Raw genomic sequence first — 26776 nt, forward strand, 5'->3', positions numbered from 1 at the left:
TGTACAAAGTTCAAGACCCATTCAGCGCATGCGGACAGTCATGTTCCTGAACGAGTTTTTAATCTCGTTTAAATTTGGTGTAGGACCAGTCTTTGCTTCACGGATCAAGAAACTCAGGAAGAGATTTTGTTAGGTGGAGCCAACCCCTTATCAGGTCAGCTCTTACACCCATCTCTTGTGCAAAGTTCAAGACCCATTCAGCGCATGCAGACAGTCCAGGATCCGAAACAATTGTTTTAATCTCTTTTAAATTTGGTGTAAGACCAGTCTTTGCTTCACAGATCAAGAAACTCACGAAGAGATTTTGTTGAGTGAAACCAACCCCTTATCAGGTCAGTTCTTACACCCATCTCTTGTACAGAGTTCAAGACCCATTCAGCGCATGCAGACAGTCCAGGTTTCTAAAAAGTTTTAAATATAGTTTAAATTTGGTGTAGGACCAGTCTTAGCTTCACGAATCAAGAAACTCAGGAAGAAATTTTGTTGGGTGGAACCAACCCCTTATCAGGTCAGTTCTTACACCCATCTCTTGTACAAAGTTCAAGACCCATTCAGCGCACGCAGACAGTCCATGTTCCAAAAAAACGTTATCGTTTTTACATTTAGTGTAGGACAAGTCTTTGCCTACAGATCAAGAAACTCAGGAAGAGATTTTCTTAGGTGGAGCCAACCCCTTATCAGGTTAGTTCTTACACCCATCCCTTGACAAAGTTCAAGACCCATTCAGCGTATGCAGACAGTCCAGGTTCCGAAACAATTGTTTTAAATCTCGTTTAAATTTGGTGTAAGACCAGTCTTAGCTTCACGAATCAAGAAACTCAGGAAGAGATTTTGTTAGGTGGAGCCAACCCCTTATCAGGTCAGCTCTTACACCCATCTCTTGTACAAAGTTCAAGACCCATTCAGCGCATGCAGACAGTCCATGTTCCAAAAAACGTTATCTTTTTTTACATTTAGTGTAGGACCAGTCTTTGCTTACAGATCAAGAAACTCAGGAAGAGATTTTCTTAGGTGGAGCCAACCCCTTATCAGGTCAGTTCTTACACCCATCCCTTGTACAAAGTTCAAGATCCATTCAGCGAATGCAGGCAGTCCAGGTTCCGAAACCCGTTTTTTTTTATCTCTTTTAAATTTGGTATAGGACCAGTCCTTGCTTTACAGATCAAGAAACTCAGGAAGAGATTTTGTGGAACCAACCACTTATCAGGTCAGCTCTTACACCCATCTCTTGTACAAAGTTCAAGACCCATTTAGCGCATGCAGACAGTCCATGTTCTCAAACAAGTTTTATTCTCGTTTGAATTTGGTATAGGACCAGTCTTTGCTTCACGAATCAAGAAACGCAGGAAGAGATTTTGTTGTACAAAGTTCAAGACATTCAGCATATGCAGACAGTCCTGGTTCCAAAACAAGGTATTTGTATATATCTCGTTCAACTTTGTTTTCTTGAAGCAAATACAACATTACAGTACAAGTAAGAATTTGTTGGAGGAAGTCTATTTCGCAGATCGAGAATTTCATTGACAGTTGAAATTTCAAAATCATTGTTTGCGGGTCGAGGGATTGTTTAGTTTCATTGTATGGTTTAATCAGTACTTATCTGTTTGAGGTTACAGCTGTAGGTTCCGACATCCAGGGTGACAGTCTTAAAGTCAGCTCTTTATCCTAAGGAGGGAAAAAAGGAAATAATTTATAAGTGCAATCTGTACCATGAGCTGTTTATTATGACAAATTTCCCCTTTAAGAGGAAAACAGTGTTCACAGGTGCTGTTTCTCTCATTGGATATTGCTACTCCTGCTACCTTTCGGTTAATTATTTTAATTGCAATGAACGTCTCATGTGGTCTGAAATATGCTGCAGCTGTTGAAACTGTTGTGCGCAATGCTGCTATGTCAAGTTACATCCCAAAATTTTATTAATGCAGTAATAAAAAATTGTTTACGTGTAAAACCTGCCAGTATTATGACTTTACAGGTCAAACTTGAGCCGATAAAGCTGCCTTTGCTTGAAATATTGCCATGGCAATGAGAACGAGAACGTCATAAACGCAGTATTATGGTTCTGCACCTGCGTTATCAGTCTTGTTCGCAGGGTCTTAACCTCCTGATTTATCATAGGCTTGATTTCCGCCACAGATCCTCAACCTTTAAAACTTCTGTTTTTTTCAGTTACGGCCTTTTCGTTTTTCTGCAAGCAAAGATGTTTTGGAATATTTGAACTATTTCCCGCCAACAATTCTGCCGAGATGCGCACGCACTGCACAATGTTCGAACACTGTGAGTGTTACATCGCTTGACGAGTAAACAAGCTGCCAGCTAGAGACCTGGGTTAGGGCTTTCCACAAGTTGCTCGGCAACTTTAATTTTTGGCAACTTTTCATGATTCGAGCAACTTTTTTCCTCATGAGCAACCTGTTGCATTTTGAGCAATTTCCAGACCGAAGATCTCAGAAGATTATCCGAGAGTTGTTAAAAGGCATACGAACGTTTCCGAAGATTTACGAAGTTTGCCGAAGACTTTCAAGGAACATCTGAACACATTTTAACTTTCGGCTCATTTTGCACAAACACATTACAAAACTCATCAGCAAACATGACGTCATTGATATCTTCACGATATTTCTAAGTTAAAGAAATCCTTGTTATTTAACAAATTTTCCCCTTAATATGTTATTTAGATACTTCTTTTGTTGTAAAATTGCATAAAACTGCTTAGAAATCTTACTCTCAAAGGGAAATTAGCATATATTTAGAGAAATTCTCTTGATTAGAAGCAGCGTTTTGGATTTTTTGGAGCAACTTTCGAGCAACTTTTATTATCAGAAGCAACTTTTTTTGATTTTTGGAGCAACTTTTGAGCAACTTTTAGAGAAATTACGAGCAACTTTTTGGGAAATCTCGAGCAACTTGTGGAAAGCCCTAACCTGGGTCTAGTTGTTCAAAGGGAGAATTATGCTATCCACCGGAAACATATTTAATGCTGTTCTCTGATGCTACGGAAACCGGGATGAGCTCCGGCAAGATGGGTCCCATTGGCCCGACTTAGACTTACTGGATGGTAACAGGAGCGAATTACTTAGAATGGGCTCCTGTTGGTGACATATTCGGGAGATGGTGTTTTCCATTTTCTAAGCAACTGGTTCCTGATTTAGAACCAGACCCCTTTCGTTCAGCCTTGCCAAAACATTAGCATAAATAGTCTAAAACATGGCGGCGATGACGTCACAAACCAAGAAAATTTGAACATTTGAAAGTGTATCATAGTTGGCGTAACTACAATGTATTAACTCATGTTTTGATTCTAGCTCGGTAAAAAGATAAAAAAGGTTACCTTTTGATTAATATCACTTGCTTCTGAAGTTTAAACTCTTTGCTTGTACCATGTACGAGTTAGCACGTTGCATCCTTGTCCGTTGTTTACCCGCAGAAAATCCAGGAATTGCCAGTTTAAAGATAAAGAAACCTTGAAGTATCGCCACTTTTGATTCCATTTTTTGTCAACCAAATGCTTTCTTAAACTAAAGGAAACGAAAAACTCCTCGTGGCGTAAAGCTCCTGGCTTGAACAGAAAAATACGATGAGTGAAATTATTATGCAGGAATATTCAGATTTTACGGTAGTAACACGTGCGTGCTGGGACGTAAATTAGCATAAATAACACTACTGGGAATTGTTTTTTTTTTGTTTGGTTGAAAATACTTTTTACAGATGCAAAATATTTCACAGGAAGCATATTTTATGGTTTGAGCCCGTCCACACTGCCCGGGTAAATTTGAAAACGCATCTTTTTTTTTCTTTTTTCTTTTTAAATTTTTGGGCAAATTTTCCCATTTATTACGCAGTTTAATATACAAACTAAACAAAGAGTGTGTTATTAAAATAAAATAAAAAAAAACCGCTTATGAACACTGAGAACTTTGGCACCTTTTTTTCTAAAAAGAACCAAGAAATAGAAAAAACAATAAAAATTCTTTTGATGGTGCTTCAACGTGCTAGCTTTATATAACTTACACTTTGCAGCCCTTCAAAGGCCATAAGTATTAGTTCGAGTGTTTCGTAACGTTTTACCCCAGACGTTCCATTTGATGAAATCAGAAACCCATAATAATATTTTAATCTCTCCTTATTGGCCAGATCTTCTAGTTCCCAGGCCTCACTCTCGTCCTTTTTGTGAGAACGAAAAAGAAGTTCCTGGGAACAACGAGTTTCAACCGTGTAAACGTCTTTGACGAATTCTTGGGAACATATCGTATCAAATGTGCTTTTGCCAGTTGAATACAACAGTTAGAGAGGAGTTTGTCACTACAAACATTAAACTACCTTAATATTCAGATCTATTCAATTAACTGCAAAATAGGCCATGTTTTTAAACCATTAGCCACCGCTGCCTCCCTTTGTTGGACCCCCAAAAACGGCATATGATGGGCTTTAACAACAAGGAACCAAGACTGGGAAATTACAACGTCCTTACGAAAATCCTGACTTCGAAAATAGTCCTTGTCTCTTAACTGTTTGTAAAGTGATCACAAGTAAATTACCCTTTGAACGTGAACATTTGGACAAGCATGATGGTTTTGAGAAGAAAAGCATTGATCACCAAAAAGAAATCACCTTGATATACGAAGAAAATTCTTCGCAACTAGTAATAAGAGAAATGTCTGGTATGGAAAACAGTTTGGAGAAATTTTATGTTACCACACTCAGTGAACAAAATCCAACATCTTGCGTATAAAGACACAAACAATGTACAAACGTACTTTCCATGTTACTGTATTTATTCAACTGACATATTTCACAAAATCAATACAATTTTTTTAAAAAATGATACTTTTTAATATTTTCTTTACAAATTACACTGATATTGATTCTTGTAAATATAAAAATATACAATATTTCCATCTCTTAACACGTGACTTTTTCGCCTTCTTTTGCTCGCAGTTTTGCATATGGTAAATAAAGCATAAATTACACTAAAATAATTACACATGTATAAATTACGCGAGTATAGTTTATAACATATAAATAAAACACGCATAAATTACACGAGTATAATTACCCAGGTGAAAATTACGCGCGTATAATTACACAGCATAAATTATACTTGTTTTCTCGTTGTTTAAATAATAATTCATTGCATATTAAAACTTGACAGTCCCGGAAGGCAGGCTGCTGTTGCACAGTCTGTAGTATCGTAAATCTCCTACAAACCGGTGAATACTCTGTGAAAAAGATGGCAAGTCCTATGGGAACAACAAAGCAACAGTTAAGAAAACGAGCAACGATCACTAAAATCAGCAGATCTACATCTAATTTATAATTACGATTAATATATTGCAAGGTGCATAAATTAAAAAAGGGTTATGAGGCTTAAAACAGTTTTTGCAGTTCTTAAATAAAAGCAATAAATACACCTTATTCGATGGTACGCGCAGATATTTTGGGTTGCGTTTTTTTTTTCCGGCCTCGGGGGGGGGGGAAAAAAAAAAGAAGAGAAAAAAATATTTTCTTTTTTTTTTTTTTAATCAATAATTAATTTTTTTTTTTTTCTTTTTTTTTTTTTTTTTTTTTTCTTTTTTTTTTTTTTTCCCTTTTTTTTTTTTTTTTTTTTTATATATATATTTTTCTCTCTTTTTCTCTATTATAATAAAAAAGAAAAAAAAAAAATAATAAATAAATAAATAAATAAATAAAACTGCAATTCTCATTTGAATTGCTGTACAGGCCCGCAAATGATCCCGACCCGCAAATGATCCCTAAATTGGACCGCAAATGATCTCAGGACCAGAAATGATCCCCAAATTGAACTGCAAATGATCCCCGGACCGGAAACAGTCGCCTTACCGTAAATGATGGATATGCGTGGACTAAAGAATTTGGACAGTGGATTTAAATTTATTTAATCCATTTCTTTATTAATACTACAACAATAAGAAAAACAATTGACGCGAGAGAATGTACCGTGTTTGAACGATTTTAATTCAAAACCACAACTCTATCGATATAGCTGACAAATATGCACCGATTACTAACCTGAAACGTGGCATAAAGTTTAACAATCCAACCAACAGAAATATGAACTCTCTTCAATCAAGGGATGATTTATTTGTGGCGAAATGCTTTTAGCTGATAGCCATTCATACACACGCAGTCACGCAGCGTTCATAGCGACAATGTCTAGACGAAAAGTCTCGAAGAAAGTTGAGTTTTGTTGCTGATTTCAATGATATTGATTTCCGAATCTTGTTATCGAGCTACTCTCTTTCGAAATCTGTGTTTTTTTTTCTTTGAATGTCTTTATCATGTCACTAAAATAAATAAATTCTGACACAGGATTTTCACAATGTTCTGGAGTTTAAAGGCAACTGAAAATTCTCTAAAAAACTGACTTCATTTTCGCGTAGTGGTAATAACTCAAAGGTCCCGGGATCAATCGTTTATTGTATTTCATTTAATATTTGCAAGAACGAATTGTGAAGGAAAATGTGTTTTCAAATAGTGGTTTCAAAATAAACTACAAATCTGTCATACCCGGTAATCTCCAAAATTCGCACGTAGAAATCTTGTGCGCTTCCAAGGAAAAGGAAGCTCGTGATTACCTAGGAAGCACTGTACAGGAAAAAAATTCTAAGTGGTTGTAATTAGACAGCAGAAGCGTCTTCGAAGATTCATGTTTATTTTTTAGGTGCGTTTTTAAATTAAAAACTTAGATAATTACATGTTAATGTTGTTATTTCAAGTCTTATTTTAACGGATTTTTATCATTGCGTTTATGCCATCCTCGGAGACCCAGGGGCAGTTAGTGGGGCGAAACGAAGGAAAACCGGGCTGAAATCGTAGGGACGAAAGTTTTCAAGAACGGCACGAAGTGCCCCTGGGCAACAAGTCTCTCCAGACCATTTCCAAACGGCTCTCCGAATGCTGGCTCCCGATTGGGCAGAAAAAAACCTTTGTATTATTCTGCCCAATCGGCGAGCAGTAACTTGGGAATCACTTTGGTGTGTTCTTACACGCCGTCTACTGTGTCCGCCATACTTGTGTCGTTCGTTCACCAAAGCTCTGCATGCGAGGGAAATTTCCATTTAGCTTACATCAGATAGCCCAAAAAAATCAGGGAATCTTTTCCGATGTCAGAGAGAAAATATATTTCAAGATCGACGGGAAAATTTTCGTTTGGACTGATCAGAGGTATCGTAAATACTGGCTTGTTTATCGATCGCCCGCTCGATTGAGCTTGTAGGTTTCAAATATTTATTTCCTTATCCGAGCTTCTTATTTTGATGGTATCGCTATTTAAGGCTTGTACATTTGGATTCTAGCCTTTCCAGTTTCTCGGCTAACTGGAGCTTTCCCGTATTGCGTGGACCAGACAAGTATGCCAAACAGCCGCCAATGCATCACACCGTGAGAGGTATTTTAATGTTCTTGTACGGGCGAAGCCATATAAACATTTTTCTGAATTGTCAAAAGTTTAAATATTTTACATGTATTTTATTTTTTCCACGATCATAAACCTGAGCAGAAATTGATCTGTGAAAATGTTGTTGGGAAGGATATATTTGCTGCATTAGCTATCGAATAATATATAATAAAATAATTATTTTTTGCTGAAAGATTGACTTTTCACGGATTTGCCTAGCGACTATAGAATTGGAGTTACCGTATTTACTCGAATAAGCGCCGCGGCGCTTATTAAATTTTTCGCGCCTCAAGTGCGGCGCTTATTCGAGGGCGGCGCTTATTTGAGGGCAGCGCTTATTTAAAATTTGGACGCCACAACGAATCCAATCTTTTTACAGTAATTGAAAATAGCGTCTTTTGATTGTCAGTATTCGTCTTTTGCTGAAGAGAGCTGTGGCACTAGCTGTCCTGGCAAAGTTTCCGGCCTTAACAACATTTAGAGCAATGGACGACAACCACTTTTAACTGCAAAACATCGCTTTTGATAGAAAGAGGGTCCAAGTTTGTTTTAGAGTTGCTTTGTAGTGCTGTTTTTAGTTAAACGGAATTCCTCGAATAAGCGCCGCATCGCGACTGCGGCGCTTATTTGGGGGCGGCGCTTATTAAGTTTTTGGTCTTAAATGCGGCGCTTATTTTCAGGTTAATTACTTTTTAATTACTTTTAAATTCCAAGCCAAGAGACCTTTTAAGGTCTAAGGTCTCTTGGCTTGGAAGCTGCATTCATTGAAGAAAGTGACAAGGGAAGGCTAAGTTTTGGAAATTGTTTTGCAACGCAACATTACAGGCAGAATGTAGTTGCTGTTGTCTGTGACAAAGTTCACACTGTAGTCCAATTTAGTTCAATTTAGATGACTTGTGTAACAACCAAAGATACAGATAAAACTTTGCTGTTATGTAGCTCATACACTTCATTGTGCAAGGTGGCAAGAAGATAAACCCAGCCTACTGTTAAGCTAGCCAAGGTGGTGTTAAGTGAATTAACAAGCATCAGTATGTAATAGAAAATATTATTACACTGACTGTTGTCTTTATTTCAATACCAGTAACATCTAATTTCATTTATTTATCCAGCAGGGGAAAGGGAAGGTGCTAGTTGTTACATTTTCTTGGGGTGAGTCCAGGGTGGGTAATTGGGACTTCAAGTTATGGGAGTGATTGTATGGAGTCAAAACTTAAAACCCCAAAAATCCTTCGGACTTCCAACAAAGCCCAAAGAATCCTTGAACCAAAAATGAACCCCAGAAACTTGACATGCCAAATTGTATTTCCAGGAACAGGGAATGCACTTTGCAGACTATCTATATACCCAGTTTAATACCACATGCAATGTAAAGCAACACCTTTGTTATTTATTAACTCAGTGAAAAAAAGAATCAGATGCCGGTCTACAAATCTAAATATATGTAACAGGTTTTAAAATGTGCAGAAAACTGTACAAATCAGTTTTCATGGGAACTTTATCGCACAAAGCACACTACCCAGATGGTGCTGGGAAGAAGCCTGTGAAAGGAATGGTGTCAGTGTACCGCAACAGCACTTCACCCTCTATTCAAAAGCATGTGTTGCTATCACTCAAGGGTCCTTATTGGTAAAGCCAGAATTGTAATTGCAACAAATCCTCATATGTGTGATCATAAGGGATTGCCTCATAGCATCAACTATGAGTCCCTCTGTGATTAAATCATATGTGCAAGAATGGGGAGAGGGAGGTAGAGATGTTCAGCCATCTGAGGCACTTTTATTTTTTCATGATAAGGGATACAACTTCAGCAAAGTGAACCTGAAATGTTTCAGTATGTTAAGTCCACCTCTTGTAGACAAAAACAAATACTTGCTTTCTTTGAAGATACTAGGACATCTTTCAGAACAAAAAGAATATGTTGTGATTTCTGTGCAAAAGAATGTGACTGTGGACAAAAGTGCCCACAGAACTTGGGGAGTACGATTTCAATGTTGTCCCTCAGAAATGTAAAACAGGGTGAAAGAAAATCTCAAGTTTTACTAAAGGAGTTTCAAGAAAGTATGTACAAGGAAGTGCTGAAATCAAGTCAAGATTGTTTTATTTCAAACGTCGACCGAGTTACACGACTGTTTCAATAAATAGTTGAACAAACTCCTCCTAATAATAATTGTTGAACAAACTCCTGTCTTAAGTGTTCAACGTGCTATCAAAGTATAAGACTGGGTACGATTTCCGCACAGTATGTATGGAGTTATGCAGAAATCTTGCCTATGTAAAGTACATACAGATCGATCTACACGAAAAGAAAAATCTGGATCAACCCATTAAACACCTTTAATAGCTGTTTCATAATGTAAATCTGTTTGGCATACTTGTCTGGTCCACGCAATACGGGAAAGTTCCAGTTAGCCGAGAAACTGGAAAGGCTAGAATCCAAATGTACAAGCCTTAAATAGCGATACCATCAAAATAAGAAGCTCGGATAAGGAAATAAATATTTGAAACCTACAAGCTCAATCGAGCGGGCGATCGATAAACAAGCCAGTATTTACGATACCTATGATCAGTCCAAACGAAAATTTTCCCGTCGATCTTGAAATATATTTTTCTCTCTGACATCGGAAAAGATTCCCTGATTTTTTTGGGCTATCTGATGTAAGCTAAATGGAAATTTCCCTCGCATGCAGAGCTTTGGTGAACGAACGACACAAGTATGGCGGACACAGTAGACGGCGTGTAAGAACACACCAAAGTGATTCCCAAGTTACTGCTCGCCGATTGGGCAGAATAATACAAAGGTTTTTTTTCTGCCCAATCGGGAGCCAGCATTCGGAGAGCCGTTTGGAAATGGTCTGGAGAGACTTGTTGCCCAGGGGGCACTTCGTGCCGTTCTTGAAAACTTTCGTCGCTACGATTTCAGCCCGGTTTTCCTTCGTTTCGCCCCACTAACTGCCCCTGGGTCTCCGAGGATGCGTTGATGCCTGAGGCACATCCATAGACTATTCATAAAGTCCATGCCATTCCAAGTATTCTGTTGTATCATTTACACGAATCATTTCCGGTTCTGGGGTCATTTGCGGTCCCGGGATCATTTGCGGGCCTGTAAATTGCTTCCGCTGTGCTCTTGGCTCCCTATCGCGGGCGGCTTTCTCCCTTCTCCTTCCCTCCTCAGTCCCTCCCTCCCCCCACCCCCACTTCAACCTCCGTTCCTCCCTCCCTCCCGCCCACACCCACGCTTCAACCTCCGTCCCTCCCTCCCTCCCTGCCCACACCCACGCTTCAACCTCCGTCCCTCCCTCCCTCTCTTCCAGCATGCCTTCCTTAAGTTACGCTTGGACGCCACGTTTATATTACTCTGATCTAAAGTGGCTCTTCTCGATATATAAACTGCATTGTACGTAACAATTATTCTGCGAAGTCGAGCAGAATATCGCCTGATCTTTAGCCGACGAGCCCGTAGGCCGAGTTGGCTAAATCAGGCGATATTCCGTTGCAGCGCATTGCAAGCCGTCTGACGAATCGTGGCAAGCTACGTATATCGCACAATATCTGTTTTGTAGGGATGACATATAACATTGTCTTTCTGACTATAAATGGGCATGACGACAATTTGTCGAATAAAAAATCCTACATTTCTTCACTGTACTCACCTTGTCAGGTGTAAAGTTCTTTCCTAATTCAGACTTCTGTGACTCCGTGAGTCCTTCACAGCCTCCTAGAAACCGAGGCAAGAACGCTGAGTAGAAAGAATCAAAGTCCACAGCCGCCATGTTGTACAGTGTGATGGTTATCTCTTCTTGTAACAAATCATGTGATCTGAAGACCAGCGCTTGAAGAAACACGTTCACGAATTGAAGTAACATGACGTCTTTAAAGATGAGCTGATGGAGAAGAAGAAAATAAAATAAACAGCGTTAACTTTGTTTGTAACTGTAGCTAACTGTGTTTCTCAGCTTTGTAAAGAGGAGACAAAAACGCGCGTTTGAGATAAAGTGCATTTATGCTCAACCAAGATTTTCATCAACTAGTACTCTAAAAGAATTCTATGACGCCCAGCGTGTTGACTGAAACATTCTGGAGTGCATGTGGTGCATGCGTGCTCGCACTGAAATCTGAGTTGACATAAAGTTAAACAGTAGAATCCCGTTTTCAAAGTTCTCGAACCTCCAAACGGAACTTGCTTCGAGAAATCGGGAGTATCGAGAAACAGAGGGTTCAAGAAATCGGGATTCTACCCCGGGGGGGGGGGGGGGGGGGGTACTCCGGCTTGTAAATGACGGGGATGATCGAAGGATTTTTTTGGGTTTGAAATTTTCGATTCCGGGAATTATTTCGGGTTGGAAATTAAAATCATAATTTGGCAAGTTTTTTTTTTGGGTGACTTGATTTAAGTAGGGGAATTTTTGGGTACTAAAAACGAACTAAAGTGCCTTGGCGCGGCCTTGGCGTATTTCTGGTATGATGAATAAACAAACACGAGCGTTCAATTTTTTATGATTTTCTTTGTGTTATATTATTGCCCCTCCTGGCAATTTAGGGGTAATTTGACAAGGGATTTTTTGGGGGGTTATTTTTGGTCAAGGGATTTTTTTGGGTAATGTCGGAAGCTTAGGGATTTTTTTGGGGTCCTGAGTTTTCCCTCCATTCGATCATCCCCGTCATTTGCAAGCCGGAGTACCCCCCCCCCCCCCCCTGGGGATTCTACCTTGTGTATGACGAGAGAAGGAGAAGGAGGAGGCGTTGGGTTTTCTTTTGTGTTGAAGCAGGATTGGCACAGCAGACAGAGTATCTTCGAGTACAATTTTCCCGCCCTATTCTCCATACAGAGAGAAGGAACTGACGATGATGATGAAATACAGTTATACGTATGTACGTAGTAAGATCAGAAAAGTAAGAAGAAACTCATAACATAAGTGCTAGTAAGAACGTCTGACGCCATGATAAAGTAAATCAATCTCGACGAATGGCTGTCAAATTGTTTAATTGATTGAAAACTGCAAGGAGGCGCAAAAAGTAAACAGAGGAAACAAAACTAACCTTCTGATAAAGTTTACACTTGGAGTTGAGGTTTTCTAACGCTTCGAGATTCTGTTTGAATACTGTGATGTCAGGTTGGAGGAAAGATTGTCCAAAAGCCTGCACAAAAACGACACAAAACAATAACAGGATAGTGAATTTGCAATTTAAAGTATGAAATCAAGATTTTCTCTTGGAACATCTTAATACACAGCCGCGTGAGATTCTAAACAATAATTTTATTTTAAATCGTGAATGAGATAATTCGACTCCAAAGTCCCACCCCCCAACAGAAATTAATCAACAACCGCCGCGAGTCACGAGGTCTTTTTATAGTCGTATCTGATATTAGTAGCGTACCTGCATAATAGCGGTAAACTGAGACTGGTTCTCAACAGTCTCTTCGCCTGTAGACAATTTGGCCAGCAGTGAGAAACGGAAGAAATAACGCCAGTTGTGAAGCAGTAACTGATGAAGGAGCTCGAAAAATTCACATCTGATATCAGGGCACGGTTGCTGCAGAAAAAAAAGGAGCAAAAACACAGTTCATTTTGTCAACAACACGGTTTTCAAGTTATTCCCCTAACGTTTTCGGCAAATCCTCGGTCAGAACCCGAAAGATTATCATCCAATCAGAAGAGAGCACGAGCATTACGAGCGTGCTCACGTCAGCTTGATATCACCAGAATACGTCACGTTACCTAGAAACACCTCACGAAATCCGCGGGCTCAATCAATTCTCGTCCACACGAGACATGTCTAAGTCAAGCGTTTATAGTGTTAGTTAAACTATAAAATATGTAAAATGGTTCTTTACCTCGACTAAAATTGGGTAAAGCTGCTCCATACACAGCCCGATGATATTAGGAAGGAATGTCTTGAAGGACGCTGCGGGTTCTTGCACCAGAAGCTGTAGAATCTTCAGGAACTTGTTAATAACACGTGAGCCTGCAGTACTCTCGTGATGAAGTGTTTCGCTGAGCTGCTGTCGAGTGAAGGTGTGAAGTAGTTGTTGTACTATCTGTTCTGTGACTGCTGGGCCTAGCTGTACCTTCAGGCTCTCAAACAATGTCAAAAGGAAACCTAGAATCTCATCAGTCGTATCTGTGACATGAGAAATAAACACATAAGATTATTACTCAGTAACCTTCATTTGACTAGGGTCTTAACCTGCGATCAGGCTTTCTGACCCCTCCGCGGGATAACGCCTGATCGCAGGTTACTAGGGTCTCATCTATTACCACATGAAAGTATTGTTCATCAACCTTCATTTGAATGGTCACACACTAGGGTTTCATCGACAGACTTAAAAGTAAGAACCACCTTTTAACAGCGTAATAAACAGTACCACATGAAAGTACTGCTCAACAGCTTTCATTTGATTGGTAAACACTAGGCTTTTATCCACAGACTTAAAAGGAAGAACCACCTTGTACAGCAGTTCCACATGTAAGTACTGCTCAGTAGCATTTATTCGAATGGTCACGCGCTAAGGTTTTATCCACAGACTTTAAAGTTAGCACCACCTTGTATAGCACAATAAACAGTACCACATGTGAGTATGGCTAAGTAGCTTTCATTCGAATGGTGAAACACTAGGGTTTTATCCAAATTTAAGACTTCAAGGGTTCAACTTTGCTAGTCAAAGTGTTTCTGAGATGGAGCAGTTATGCTAAAGAAAACACAAAGGAATTCTTTTCATACCCGGATGATGGATAAACACAGGAAAGATAGTAAGAGTGAGTTGAACAACATCCGTGATGGACTGGTACAGAATAAGCTTTGTCTTGGTAACCTGGTCTCCTGCTACTGCAGCCATTAAATCTCCCAACACATGGAGGGTGAAATGTACGCGAGACTTGGCTGTAAACAAGTGAAATGACAATCAATCAGAAGAGAGAGCAAATTAAATTACAATACCATAAAAGCTTTGTTTGAAATCAAAAGGCCGGCCAGTGCACGTGAACACACATGTAACAACATAACTACGTCAAAAGGAACTGCAATTAAAATAGTTGGCTAGTGGATGGACATATCTAGTATTTACGTTGCCGTCTTCAAAATAATCGTATTTTTGTTTAGAAGTTGTCTTGGGTCACATTGGCTTTCAGTTGTAGAAAAGTCAAAAAGAAACGTAGTATGGGACGCGTTTTGCCTAATGAAACTTCATGGTATGCTTAACGCACTTTACTGTGCACTTTGGCTGGCAAAAAGGCAACTTTGCCTTGGTTTTTAGCACCTACCCCCCCCCCCCCCCGAAAAAAAAATCAAGATACACAATGTACCTGTCAGAAAAGTTACAAGAATTTGTTGCTTTTGTTGCAATCAACTGAAATAATTTTAATGCAGACAGAACAGGTAATGGCACAAGCTTTACTCACCAGTCTCCTGCAGCTGTTTGTTTTCTGCAAACCCTGGCGTCTCCACTACAATTTTAAACGGTTGTTTAATGCTCTGAATGAAATTGTGGTGACTTTGTGATCGAACCTCCCATTCCTGAACATAAAACACTTGTTAGATTCAACCTAACTAAAGCTTATTTAATGAAATACAAATCACTGAGAAGTACATGTATGAGGACAAACGTCTATCAAAAGGGGAAACGAATTCTCAAAAAGAATTGGATTCCTGTAAAGAATTAGAAGTGCTCTAACCTCCTTTATTATTGCTCGTATGGGTTTATCCTTTATAAATTTGTTTACGATGTTTTTGGGTAAAAAAGCGAATTTTAACAACTCCATGACGCTTTTTGTATCAAGATTTATTCTTCAACCATAAGCATTGTTTTAAACATCAAAAAGAGTACTGATGTCTATCTCGTGAATTGCCAAAAAATGGTTGTGCCTCAAAAATAATGAAGGGACCCCTTCAGTGGAGCAAATGCCACTATCCGCATACCTGTAGAAGTTCTGGATTTAAAAAGCCTTCCTTACCAACAGTCCTTTATTTCAAAGGACCCTATAAAGACGAGAAAACTTCAACCATTCCTCCACTAAACCAACTTTTTTCAAACCGTTTCTTATACTTTCTTACCTGCTCGTTATCAGCCTTACTTGGCCATGGTAACACTAAAGCATTCGAAAGAGATCTGATAACCAAGGTCTGGACCTATTAGGGATAAAAATTAATGGCGAGAGATAGTTTATGGGAGACGTATGTATAAACTGGCGTGCTTGGATTTAAAGCTGTTTTAAAAAAAAGATTTAAAGCGCCGAGGGGAGGGATGTCCTAGTTAAAGTGTTGAGACAATCAGCACAGTGGAAAGTACTGATCAGTGGATAGTTAGTAAGAGTGCTTTTCCGAAACCAACGAACTGGTGCAATCGTAATTAGTGGCAAGTACAGGAAAACTTGGATAGGCTGACCCTTGATTGTTTTGGGTTGTACACCTGACTAGCTGAAAAGGCAACAATTTTGCAACTGCGTCACACGCGAGATTTAGTTTAGAAATGCAGAAAGCCTTAGCACTGTTTCATTCTCCATTCTCATTGCTATACGTATCTTCCAGTTGTTTTTATGATCGAGGCTCTGGTCATACGTCGGAACATTTTCAGCAGTATTTCAGACGGCTGATTCTTAACGTTTGTGACCCCCTCCATAAAACATCGCCTAGGAAAACCAACTGTACACACACGGTACCTCAAGGGGCATGTCAGACAGGGTACCACTTCTGACATCATGGAATATTTTCTGTATTTTCTCCAGGGCTGTCATGAACGATGGACGCACAGTAGACGCTAATGAGTTAAGCAGGTGAGACGCAGGTAATGAAATCCGCTGAGGAACCTGAAGAAAAAAACACTTAGTCCATTAGACAGATTAACTGATTCAGCAGCCAATCACTAAGAAGAGCTCAGGTGATCAGTATTAACGGCTACTTTTTAAGAACGTTTTGTAACAAGAGGTGTTTAATGGCACAAACTGAAAACCGTTTCTGCCCAAAAAATTAATACGGTAAACCAACTCAGAAATAATGTAGCATGAGAATCCTTTAAACAGTAAATGTTGTCACTTTGCAGCATCCTGCTGAAAACTATGACTCGATGAATTCTCAGAGAAGGAATGTGTAAACTCTCAATTTTTGAAAACTCCCAACAACTCAGACAAAAGGTCGTTTTCCTTTCCTCAGATGGACACTGTAAACCAATTTTAGTTTCCCTTGGAGGTTGAAAAGTTGGGCTTCCACTGTAGTTTGCTGTACATGCATACATTCCTGTAACTTAAGGACAATGACTCTATGCAGTATCTAATTGTATCACGAAGACAGCTAAATAGCCAACTAAGGAACTTACATCTTTGTTTAACAAAGGTACTAAAGCATCAACAGCATTTGAGACAAGTGTGACAAACTTTTCTTGGTGCTGTTGTTGTCGATGTGTTTCAAGGTAATACTGAGCCATCCAGTGACAGTATGCTTGTAATGCCGCCAGTCCTTGGGCATGACTGAAAGAGAAAAAAATAAAACAACAGATTCAAATATGCATCAAATGGATTTGACATCAAGTTATCAATGATCATGAGAGGCACGGGGGGCCTAATGGTTAGTGTGCCGGACTCTGGATTGAACAGTCTGGGTTCGAGCCCTTGCTGGTCACTTAACTGTGTTGTGTTCTTGGGCAAGACACTTTTCTCTTGTAGTGCCTCTCCCCACCCAGGTGTATAAATGGGTACCCGCAAAATTATGCTGGGGGTACCCTGTGAAGGACTAGCATCCTATATAGGGGGGAGTAGAAATATTCCTGGCTGCTTAATGCTTATATCGAATCAGGGATACATATAAGCTCCCACAGTAAGGGCCACTTGGCGCGAGGCTTCCCTTATCACTGATAATTAACCTTTTTAGCAAAAAAATGCCATGATGCCCTAGTATGCTCAGAAAGTCCTTGGGAGTTTACCACTTGCACAAAAAAATGGTGGTAATGGAACGGTTCCAGTGCTACTGCTAAATTCTCCTCAAAGTGATTTGGCTAGTCTGGGTCGTTTACTATTTGCAAGAAAAAAACAGTCGGAAATGAAATGGTCCCAATGCCCTAATGGTACTGCTAATACCTACACGAGACGTTTGGCAAACAAAGTGCAAAGACAAATGGTACAGGGATTATCTGGTCATTAAGATTGGAATGGAAAAAGAGGAATGTCTGAGGATTTTATTGCATCTTTTCCAGAAACTTGTCACTGGAATAATCTGTTGTTTCATGACAAAATGGTAAACGCCCCTGCAGCATAAAGAGCAATTTGTCAACAATTTTGTTGAGTTATAAAAGAATAATCCCAGGATATTGTCTAATTTTTGGCCAGCTTAACCTACAGCCTAACAAGTCACCGAGTGCACCTGAAGGTTGTACATGTAGGAATACTCCTAGTTACCTAAGGCTGCAGAAACCAGAACAAGCTTCAGTAGCGTGTGCCAGTTTAGCCCAAGTATCAACTTTACCCACAAACTTCCTAAAGCTATCCAACCAGTGAAATTTTTCAAAGGATAGAACCCACAGAACACACACAAAGTCATGTACTTACACTTCAATAAGATCAGGTTGAAGAACACTAGGCACAGCAGTGTGAACTGCAAATAGGTGGCTTTGTGTTCCAAACAATGCAATTTGTCCGAGTCTCTCAACAATGGCCTCCCCATCACTAAACCTGTTGGCAAAATTCACTTCACCAATAAAATGTTCTGACAGACGTCCAAGGGCACGTTCCATGGTGGTCAAGTCCCTCAGTGTGCAGTGTAACTGACGACATTCATTTTCACCACTGATACTGAGGTGCAGACCTGGAAAACAGAGTTTAATGTATTGCCGTATTATTATCTTAGGACAGTTTACCATAACTGTGCCTCCCTTCACCCATGAACCACAAATAATACAGTGAGATCCTGATTTCTCAAACCCCTTGACATCTTGAGCCTCCTACATGTAATAACTTGAAACTGCAAGTGTTTTCCTTCCCTCAGTCAAACATTTTTGCTTCTGCTTTTTCGGACATTCTGTTTCCTCAAAGCAATTTTCATTTCCCTTAGAGGTTTGAGAAATCGAGATTCTAATGTATTAATGATTACTGGATAATTGCTAGAAAAACCTGCAAAAAAAGGGGGGGAATTGCTATGGATTTACATCACATTTAGGGAGAGTAGTACATTTCACATGGATTTAAAATGCTGACTTTGATGTACTACAATCAGCCGATGTCACTGGGCAAGAGACTTACAAATATTCTCATACTCCCTCTCTTCTCTCTCTTCTCAAAGTGCCATCCATGTACAGGGTATAAAAATAAAATTAATGGCAAATTTTACATTGATACTGAATCCCTTGGAAACCTATAACGGACTTATTAACTAGTGTATATTTTAACAAAAAACTGCAGATATAAACAACAAGAAATATAATAAAGCTGAGATCCATTATTGTCTTCAACAAAAGTTGAACTTCAATGCTAGCAAAACAGAGATGAAAAGAATATTAATCCTACCATGAGCAGTTTTTCTGACATACTCTCCAAGACCAACATACACATCACAATATTCACTGAACAATGGAAACTGAAAAAAGTTAACAAGAGTCAAATGAATGCAGATGAAAAACATTCTCAACACAGAAAGCATCACTGTTCATTGTGTTTATTAAAAATGAAGTATAATGCAGAAATATCACAACATTCCCTTACCAGCAGGGAGAAAGTCTCTCCAGGCAGTAGTTCTGCTAACTTGGCAACAATTTCAAGACAGTTCCTTTGAAATGCTTGCCACTCTGTCTCAGACTGAAAAACAACAATCACAAAATGTTGATCCTCATCTACTGGATATTCTCCACAACTTTCTCATCTGGACTACATATTATCTCTGCGATTTTATTTTCACCTTTTAAAAAACCTGTTTCTCTAATACAGCTCTTTATCAAAACGTTTTTGTTATGGAAATACATTTTCAAGCTGCAATTGTCACCACTTTGACTTTTTCGTTGAAGGGTTGGTAGTTACTCAGGTAAATGTCAAACTGTACATTGTTACAAAAACCTTGAAAAATCTTATGACATTATTGTTTTGGGAGACACTTACAAATCGCAACATGGTCAAAGAGGAGTTCGGTGGAGTTCAGAAATTAAATTAACAACACATTAATAACATAACATAACATGCTTGCAGTCAACTTACATCATCATCCAAGCTTTCATCATCCAGCTCTTCTAGTTGGGTCTGATTATGTCGAAACTGAATTTTCTTCAGCAGCTCAGTTACCAGCATCAGCAAAACTTCCTTGTATCTATGATGCACATATACACACAGTTAAACGTTGTTTAAGCAATGACGTCATTGCTTAATGCCGTGGGAATTGTTGCGATCAACCAATAACTGAGTAGGACTGGGAATTAAATGGAATTAAGTGTCATTGTCAGAGTAAACCAGGCAATGCCAAAAGATGGGGGTCAGCCGATTTCCCTCATATTTTCAGCATTTAAAACCTATCAGATAAGATTAAGATTGGTGGCATTTAAATGATTTTCTGCCTTTTCAATCTTGAGATTGACCACCCTCCTAGTTTTTGGCACAGAAAGTGCCAAAAATCCTCATAAAAAAGGCCAAATTCTCAGTACAGGAAACAGATCTTCCTTTTGCATTTCGTGCACAAAACTTTTTCTCAAGGTAAATTAACTGGTTGTTGATGTTTTACATTCTTAGAAACACCTTTCCAGTTCAACTGTAATTTTTACTATATTTTCTAAACTAGGTAGGTAGCTTGTGTCTTGCCACAGAGTGAATTTGGGGGATTTTCAAATTCAATTTTTTCAAAAGTGCGATAGTTTATTTTTTATTAAAAGCCATTTTATAACAGTCCATACCCTTCTTATTCGAAAACAAGAATTTATTGATTGGCACAATAAATTCTTTCTCCACGAATTTAGTTCAAAAATGGCTCTGATCGCTCTTATGGCTATTTTCCCGCCAAAATTAAATCACACTAAAATATCACATAACATCGATACAATTATATTTTGAAATGAAATAGTTGTATTTTAATTCATTGAAAGGAGTAGAAACTTCATTAAATGTGTTAATAATTGATTTCGAATTAACTATGTTAATTAACCCTCGGACGTACAACGGGGGGGGGGGGGGGGGGTGGATGCCACCACCCCATGAGGTTTTTTCTAAATTTTGAAAAAACGATTTACTCTACAATGCTGAAACTTTCATTAGCTGTTCATTCATCCTTTGCGGAAATTTTGATATGTCAACGATGTGTCCGTGGTGTGTGACGTTGCCATGGCAACGTCATAAATACAAGCAGGTCTTGCCAAAAATCGTCATTTTTACCATTTTTCTTAATTTTTTCCAGTTTTTTAAAACAGAAGTGCAAGATGTGTTTATTTTTACATTCCGTAAGCATTCTGGCTTGATTTTGCATCAACTCCCGTTATTTTCTGACTTTCTAAGAAAATGTTGAAATCCAAGATGGCGGATTCAAGATGGCGGCTCTAATGACGTCACGTGATGTCATATGACGTCACAGCCAATTAAAATTATGTCATCTTATAGAGTACGCTGAGGGCTTTCTTCCAAGTTGAAAATAATTTCTCTACGCCTTAATATAACGAAAACTCCGGGGAGGGGCTCCATCCACCCCCCCCCCCCCCTTGTACGATGGTGGGGGTGTGAGTTGGCTTGTACGTCCGAGGGTTAAAGTAATAGATACCGCAGTCCGTGCATAAATTCATTGTGTATTTCCTGCGAAAACTAAGTCGTATTACGTAAGCATTGCTTCGATTTTCATAGTTTAGTTTGGTATGTCTTAAAAGCGAGATTATAAACGTAATATATAAGGCGGTCTTTGAAGTAATGATCCAAGGTAGCATAGAAAGAAACCACGAGTCGAGACGTTATTTCTCACGTTCGACACGGAATTTTGTCAGTTTCAATTCATACTATCACGTTTCATTCGGGACAAACACTCTTATATAAAGTATGAATTGTTCGTTAGCTTCACAAGAATCACCTTGTAGTCTTCTCGAATATAGTACAACTGTTCTACCGTTAGATGCTTGAAAACAAGATGTTACAGTTCGCTTACTACTCGAGGTCTTGTTGTGAGTGGCAAGCGAGGATGGCGATCTCGAAGTTCAGAAATCACTGAGGGAGCTTTCTTCATTCAGTTCAGATCACTTTGACTTATCCATAGATAGAGTGGCAGGTATGAGCATCTGTCCAGAACACTAAAAAAGAAGTAACAGGCGACTGCATTTTCAAGTTAGTCTCGAATTCTTTTCATCCTAAAAGAGACACAAAAACGCACACAAGACCCAAGTTAACATAGGTAGAAGTTCAGATCAGCTGTGTATTTTTTTCAAGAACCTTTAGTGACAGGAAGCATATTTTTTCATTTCTATAACTCAAGTGTCATCGTGACGCACCCGAAGTAAGTAGTAACACCAATTTAACCAATAAAAACAGAAAACATCTCTGTTTTCATCTTTGTCGAGGACTGCATTTTCGTTTTGGTCATTGGAGAAAACTGAAATGTGACCCAGCTCGTGTGTGAATTTTCATAGAATACAAGGTTCATCAATTTATATGGGCATCGTTTACCGATATAAGAGATAAACAAAATGTTCGTTTCAGGTCACGAGAATCAATGTCTAGTATATGTCTGTGTCATATTTTATAACTGAATCGTCTGGTCAGATCAGAATTCGTACCCAAGCGATAGTCAAGCTAATCCATTATAGGATGCTTAAGATGCACATACTTTTGCTTATGATTCGCCACTATGAGAAAACTTATTTAACTAGCTCTGGTTTCCTTTCTTATTCAAAACTATTTGTGAATTAAATTAAGAAAAATAATTCTTAATTTTTGTAGCACAAACGCCTGGTCAAACTTGACAAAGGTCGTGATAGTGGCAACAACAACTTTGTTTCGTGTTGTGTACCTTTCAGCCACGATAAATTTCTGTGAGGGCGTGGTTCACCTACAACCTCGAAGCAGATTTCATTTGTACTGTAAAAGATTTGTACTACAGAAACCCTAAGAAAAAATCGTGCAAATGGAATATTAAGCCAACCTATTGCCCGGCTTTTTAACTATCAAAATAAATAATTGGGCGGGGCGAGAGTTAGCCAATGTACAGGAGAAATGCTTACACGAGTATACATCGCGCCAGTGACACTGTAGTGCATGTCTAACAATTATATTCGTTTTTCCTTTACGATCACTTGATTGCTTGTACAACAAAATATCCAACATTCAACCAACATAAATTAAAGGAAAGAGTAAGCAAGTGATCTCGTTGTTCAAATGTTGAATATTTATAGATGTAACCCACTGGCATTTCAAAAAAATGATGTTTTGTATACATCAGTTTCCTTGATTCTAAGAAGCTGGGTGTGGCCATTACAAAACTGTGTATCACTGTTTTATATTTGAAAATTAGTAACCCGAGTTTTCTATGAGTTAGATTAATCAACGAGGCTCAGCCGAGTCGACTATCGCTATCCAAAACATACAGTGGACTATCGCTATCCAAAACCTAAAATTTAAAGCACTTTTAAGCCAACGCACAATCATGCCCTATCAGCGATTATAGTTCACCAAAAAATTTTCTCAGATTCTGATTGGATTAAATTGATCACGTGACGCGATGGTGTTCATCCGCGGAGGGTACTATCAGCTCATAGTGCCCGTCCGAGAAAAATGCCCGGACGGATAGTGCCCGCCTGTGAAATTTTTTTGTAAACATGTGTGCCTGCAGACAAAAAAAACAACCAAAATCACTGCATTTAGTGGATTTCTTGTCTGATTTTATTTCGTTTGTTAAATTTCGGCTTTCAATTGAGTTTTTTGTTTTGAAAAGTAAAAAATAATTCACGATGCTCGTTTTTGAATGAGCGCTCCGAAGCCGGAGAAAATTTAGTGGTGAATAATAAAAACGATAGAGTGTTTCTGTCTCGGAACTATCGGTCTGATAGTTGCCCCTTGGAAATTTGATGTTCTTAAAACTAGCATATTAGCCCTTAAAGCTTCGCTTCTCGGGCTAATATTTTTTTCAAGAACATCAAATTTCCGCGGGACAACTATCAGTCGATAGTTCCTCGACAGAAACACTCTATTGTTTAAATAGTGCCCGTCCAAGGAAAATACCCCAAAGGATAGTACTCGTCCGTGAAAATTGTTGTAAAGCGGTCCTGCAAACAGAAAAACCCCACAAAAGTCACTGCATTTAGTGGGTTTCTTGTCTGGTTTTGTTTTGTGTGTTAAATTTCGGCTTTGAAGACTTTCATCTGAAAAAAGATGTCCTGATTACAGTCATAGCAGTCAAAATGCAATCATCATCGTCATCATCATCACCACCGCCACCCCCACCAACATCATCATCATCATCATCATCATCATCATCATCATCATCATCATCAACAACAACAACAACAACATCATCATTATCATCATTATCCCCACAGGTGCCCCATGATCTATGATTGTTATTTTATTATAGGAAATGAAAGCTCAGATTTATGAACTTTATGGGCCATATTGCTGAACGTTGTGCTTCTGTGCAAATTTAGATGGGTGTTGGGACATATTACAGTCGTCTTCAGTGATAAAAACGAGAATACAGTCCTCAACAACATATATCCAAAACAGAGATTTGTGCGTTTATTGGTCAAATGAGAGTACATTAAATAATTAGCACACAATTTCATCAAGAGTGTTACGATAACAGTTGCTCTATAGCCAGATTGTATAAGCAATGGTATAAGGAAAAAATGCTTCCTATTACTAACGATTCTAGCATAAAAATTGCTCAGCTAAACTTCTACCTGTGTACGTCTACTTGGGTCTTGTATGCGTGTTTGTGTCTGTTTTGGTATGAAAAGAACTAAAGACTAACTTGAAAAGAGAGGAGCTCAAATTACAACCAGCGTGACAGTGTTACAAAGGTCATGCAAACACGGCGTGGGTCATTAATCTGTTTGCATTGATCTTTGTGCAGTGATAGCAACAGGTATTTTTTCAAGGTCGCCAGTCGCATGCAGTCGCCTGTTACTTCTCTTTTAGTATTCTGGACAGATGCTCATACCTGCCACTCTATCTACGGATAAGTCAAAGTGACCTGAACTGAATGAAGAAAGCTCCCTCAGTGATTTCTGAACTTCGAGATCGCCATCCTCGCTTGCCACTCACAACAAGACCTCGAGTAGTAAGCGAACTGTAACATCTTGTTTTCAAGCATCTAACGGTAGAACAGTTGTACTATATTCGAGAAGACTACAAGGTGATTCTTGTGAAGCTAACGAACAATTCATACTTTATATAAGAGTGTTTGTCCCGAATGAAACGTGATAGTATGAATTGAAACTGACAAAATTCCGTGTCGAACATGAGAAATAACGTCTCGACTCGTGGTTTCTTTCTTTGGTACCTTAGATCAGGTACCTTGATTTGCCAAGTCAATCCTGTCTTCTTTCCAACTACTCAAGATCAGTCCTCCATCCCAGTCGGCAACCTTCCGTACCACAAGGTGTGTTCAGTTCCAGTCTCAGAGTCAAAGTACTCCCAGGGCGTGGCACTGGACCCCGACAATCTCCTCCCTCCTCACATCACAAGCAAGTTCCGTAACCTTTTGGTCCAGTACGACACTGTCTTTGATCCTGCAATTACCGGCTACAATGGCGCCTTTGGCCCTCTTCAAGCGAAGGTAAATATGGGCCCGGTCGAGCCTCCTCAACGGAAAGGTCGCCTTCCCCTGTACGCCCGAGATAAACTTGTCGAGCTCCAACAGAAGTTCGACGAATTGGAAATTCTTGGCGTGTTCCGTCGCCCTGAAGACATAGATGTTTCTGTAGAGTATCTTAACCCGTCCTTCTTGGTCAAAAAGTCATCGGGTGGCTTTCGACTCGTCACTGACTTCGCAGACGTGGGTCGTTATAGCAAACCCCAGCCTTCCCTGCTCCCAGACGTGGATTCTACCCTACGCTGCATAGCCCAGTGGAAACACATCATCGTCTCAGATCTAACCAGTGCTTTCTATCAGATCCCACTCGCCCGTGAGTCTATGAAGTACTGCGGAGTTGCCACCCCATTCCGAGGAGTACGCGTTTATGCCCGGTCGGCCATGGGTATACCTGGCTCAGAAACCGCACTGGAAGAGCTCATGTGTCGCGTCTTGGGTGACCTCCTCCAGGCTGGTATCGTTGCCAAGATAGCAGATGATCTGTACTGTGGGGGCAACAGCCCAGACGAGTTACTCCGAAATTGGGCTTCTGTTCTCCAAGCTCTTCATAAAGCTAGCCTACGCCTCTCGGCGTCGAAGACCATCATCAATCCAAAAACTACTTCTATCCTGGGTTGGTCTTGGTCCCAAGGCACTCTTCGCGCCAACCCTCATCGCGTCTCAACTCTGTCCTCCTGCAGTCCTCCCAGTAAAGTTAGTGGCATGAAGTCCTTCATTGGTGCTTTCAAGGTCCTTGCTCGTGTTGTTCCACATTGTTCTTCTCTATTAGCCCCCCTTGACGAGGCCGTAGCTGGGAAACAGTCTCAGGATGACATCGTGTGGTCCGAACATCTTACTGAGGCCTTCAAGTCTGCCCAAGCTTCCCTTGCGTCCAGCCGCACAATCACTCTCCCAAAGCCCGATGACCAATTATGGATTGTGACAGACGCTGCTGTCAAGAGACCCGGAATCGCTGCCACTCTCTACATCTCGAGGGGTGACAACCTAGCCCTCGCTGGGTTCTTTAGTGCCAAATTGCGTGCTCATCAAGTGTCTTGGCTACCGTGTGAAGTTGAAGCTCTTGCAATTGGGGTTGCTATAAAACACTTCAGTCCGTACATAATACAATCCAAGCACAAGGCTTGTGTGCTCACCGACAGTAAGCCTTGTGTCCAGGCCTTCGAGAAAATGTGCAGGGGAGAGTTTTCTGCTAGCCCACGAGTGTCGACCTATTTGTCTACTGTCAGCCGCTTCCAAGCCAACGTGAGGCATGTTGCTGGTGCTGCAATTTTACCTTCTGACTTTGCAAGCCGCAATGCACCGGACTGCTCTGATCCCTCTTGTCAGGTGTGCAAGTTCATCACCCAAGCTGAGGAGTCTGTCGTTCGACACCTATCTGCCCAGGATGTCTTATCTGGTCAGAAAAACCTTCCTTTCACAAGTCGAAATACTTGGCTGTCTATCCAATCTGAGTGCGCGGACTTACGTCGAACACATGCTCACCTAATACAAGGGACTCGTCCTTCCAAGAAGCTGACTAACATTAAGGACGTAAAAAGGTACTTGTCAGTAGCTTCTATCTCCAGTGATGGCCTCTTAGTCGTGAAAAAGACTGAGCCTTTGGCTCCTTCGCGGGAT

General features: G+C 39.7%; 1 protein-coding gene and 1 long non-coding RNA gene across 2 annotated transcripts in view; both read right to left on the bottom strand.

Moving 5' to 3' along the window:
- Nucleotides 1–4812: 4812 nt before the first annotated feature.
- Nucleotides 4813–26776, bottom strand: part of LOC144632394 (exportin-6-like) — a 45302-nt gene continuing 23338 nt past the window's right edge. Inside the window, exons 9-22 of the mRNA XM_078491033.1 lie at nt 19588–19696; nt 19102–19194; nt 18907–18976; nt 17953–18208; nt 16728–16878; nt 16075–16221; nt 15470–15544; nt 14818–14932; nt 14141–14299; nt 13254–13540; nt 12797–12952; nt 12458–12556; nt 11071–11301; nt 4813–5240 (exon numbers count right to left, since the gene is read on the bottom strand). Coding sequence (XP_078347159.1) covers nt 5139–5240; nt 11071–11301; nt 12458–12556; nt 12797–12952; nt 13254–13540; nt 14141–14299; nt 14818–14932; nt 15470–15544; nt 16075–16221; nt 16728–16878; nt 17953–18208; nt 18907–18976; nt 19102–19194; nt 19588–19696 — 2050 coding nt within the window. The 3' untranslated portion in view covers nt 4813–5138. The remainder of the gene's footprint in view (nt 5241–11070; nt 11302–12457; nt 12557–12796; nt 12953–13253; nt 13541–14140; nt 14300–14817; nt 14933–15469; nt 15545–16074; nt 16222–16727; nt 16879–17952; nt 18209–18906; nt 18977–19101; nt 19195–19587; nt 19697–26776) is intronic.
- On the bottom strand, nt 23807–24788 carry LOC144632513 (uncharacterized). The gene is made up of 2 exons (XR_013566910.1): nt 24734–24788; nt 23807–24315 (listed from the first exon to the last, which is right to left on the bottom strand). It is a non-coding gene; the product is annotated as an uncharacterized LOC144632513 (long non-coding RNA).

This window comes from Oculina patagonica, chromosome 12 (assembly GCF_052425735.1).
Source record: "Oculina patagonica isolate OP01 chromosome 12, crgOcupat, whole genome shotgun sequence".
NCBI lineage: Eukaryota > Metazoa > Cnidaria > Anthozoa > Scleractinia > Oculinidae > Oculina > Oculina patagonica.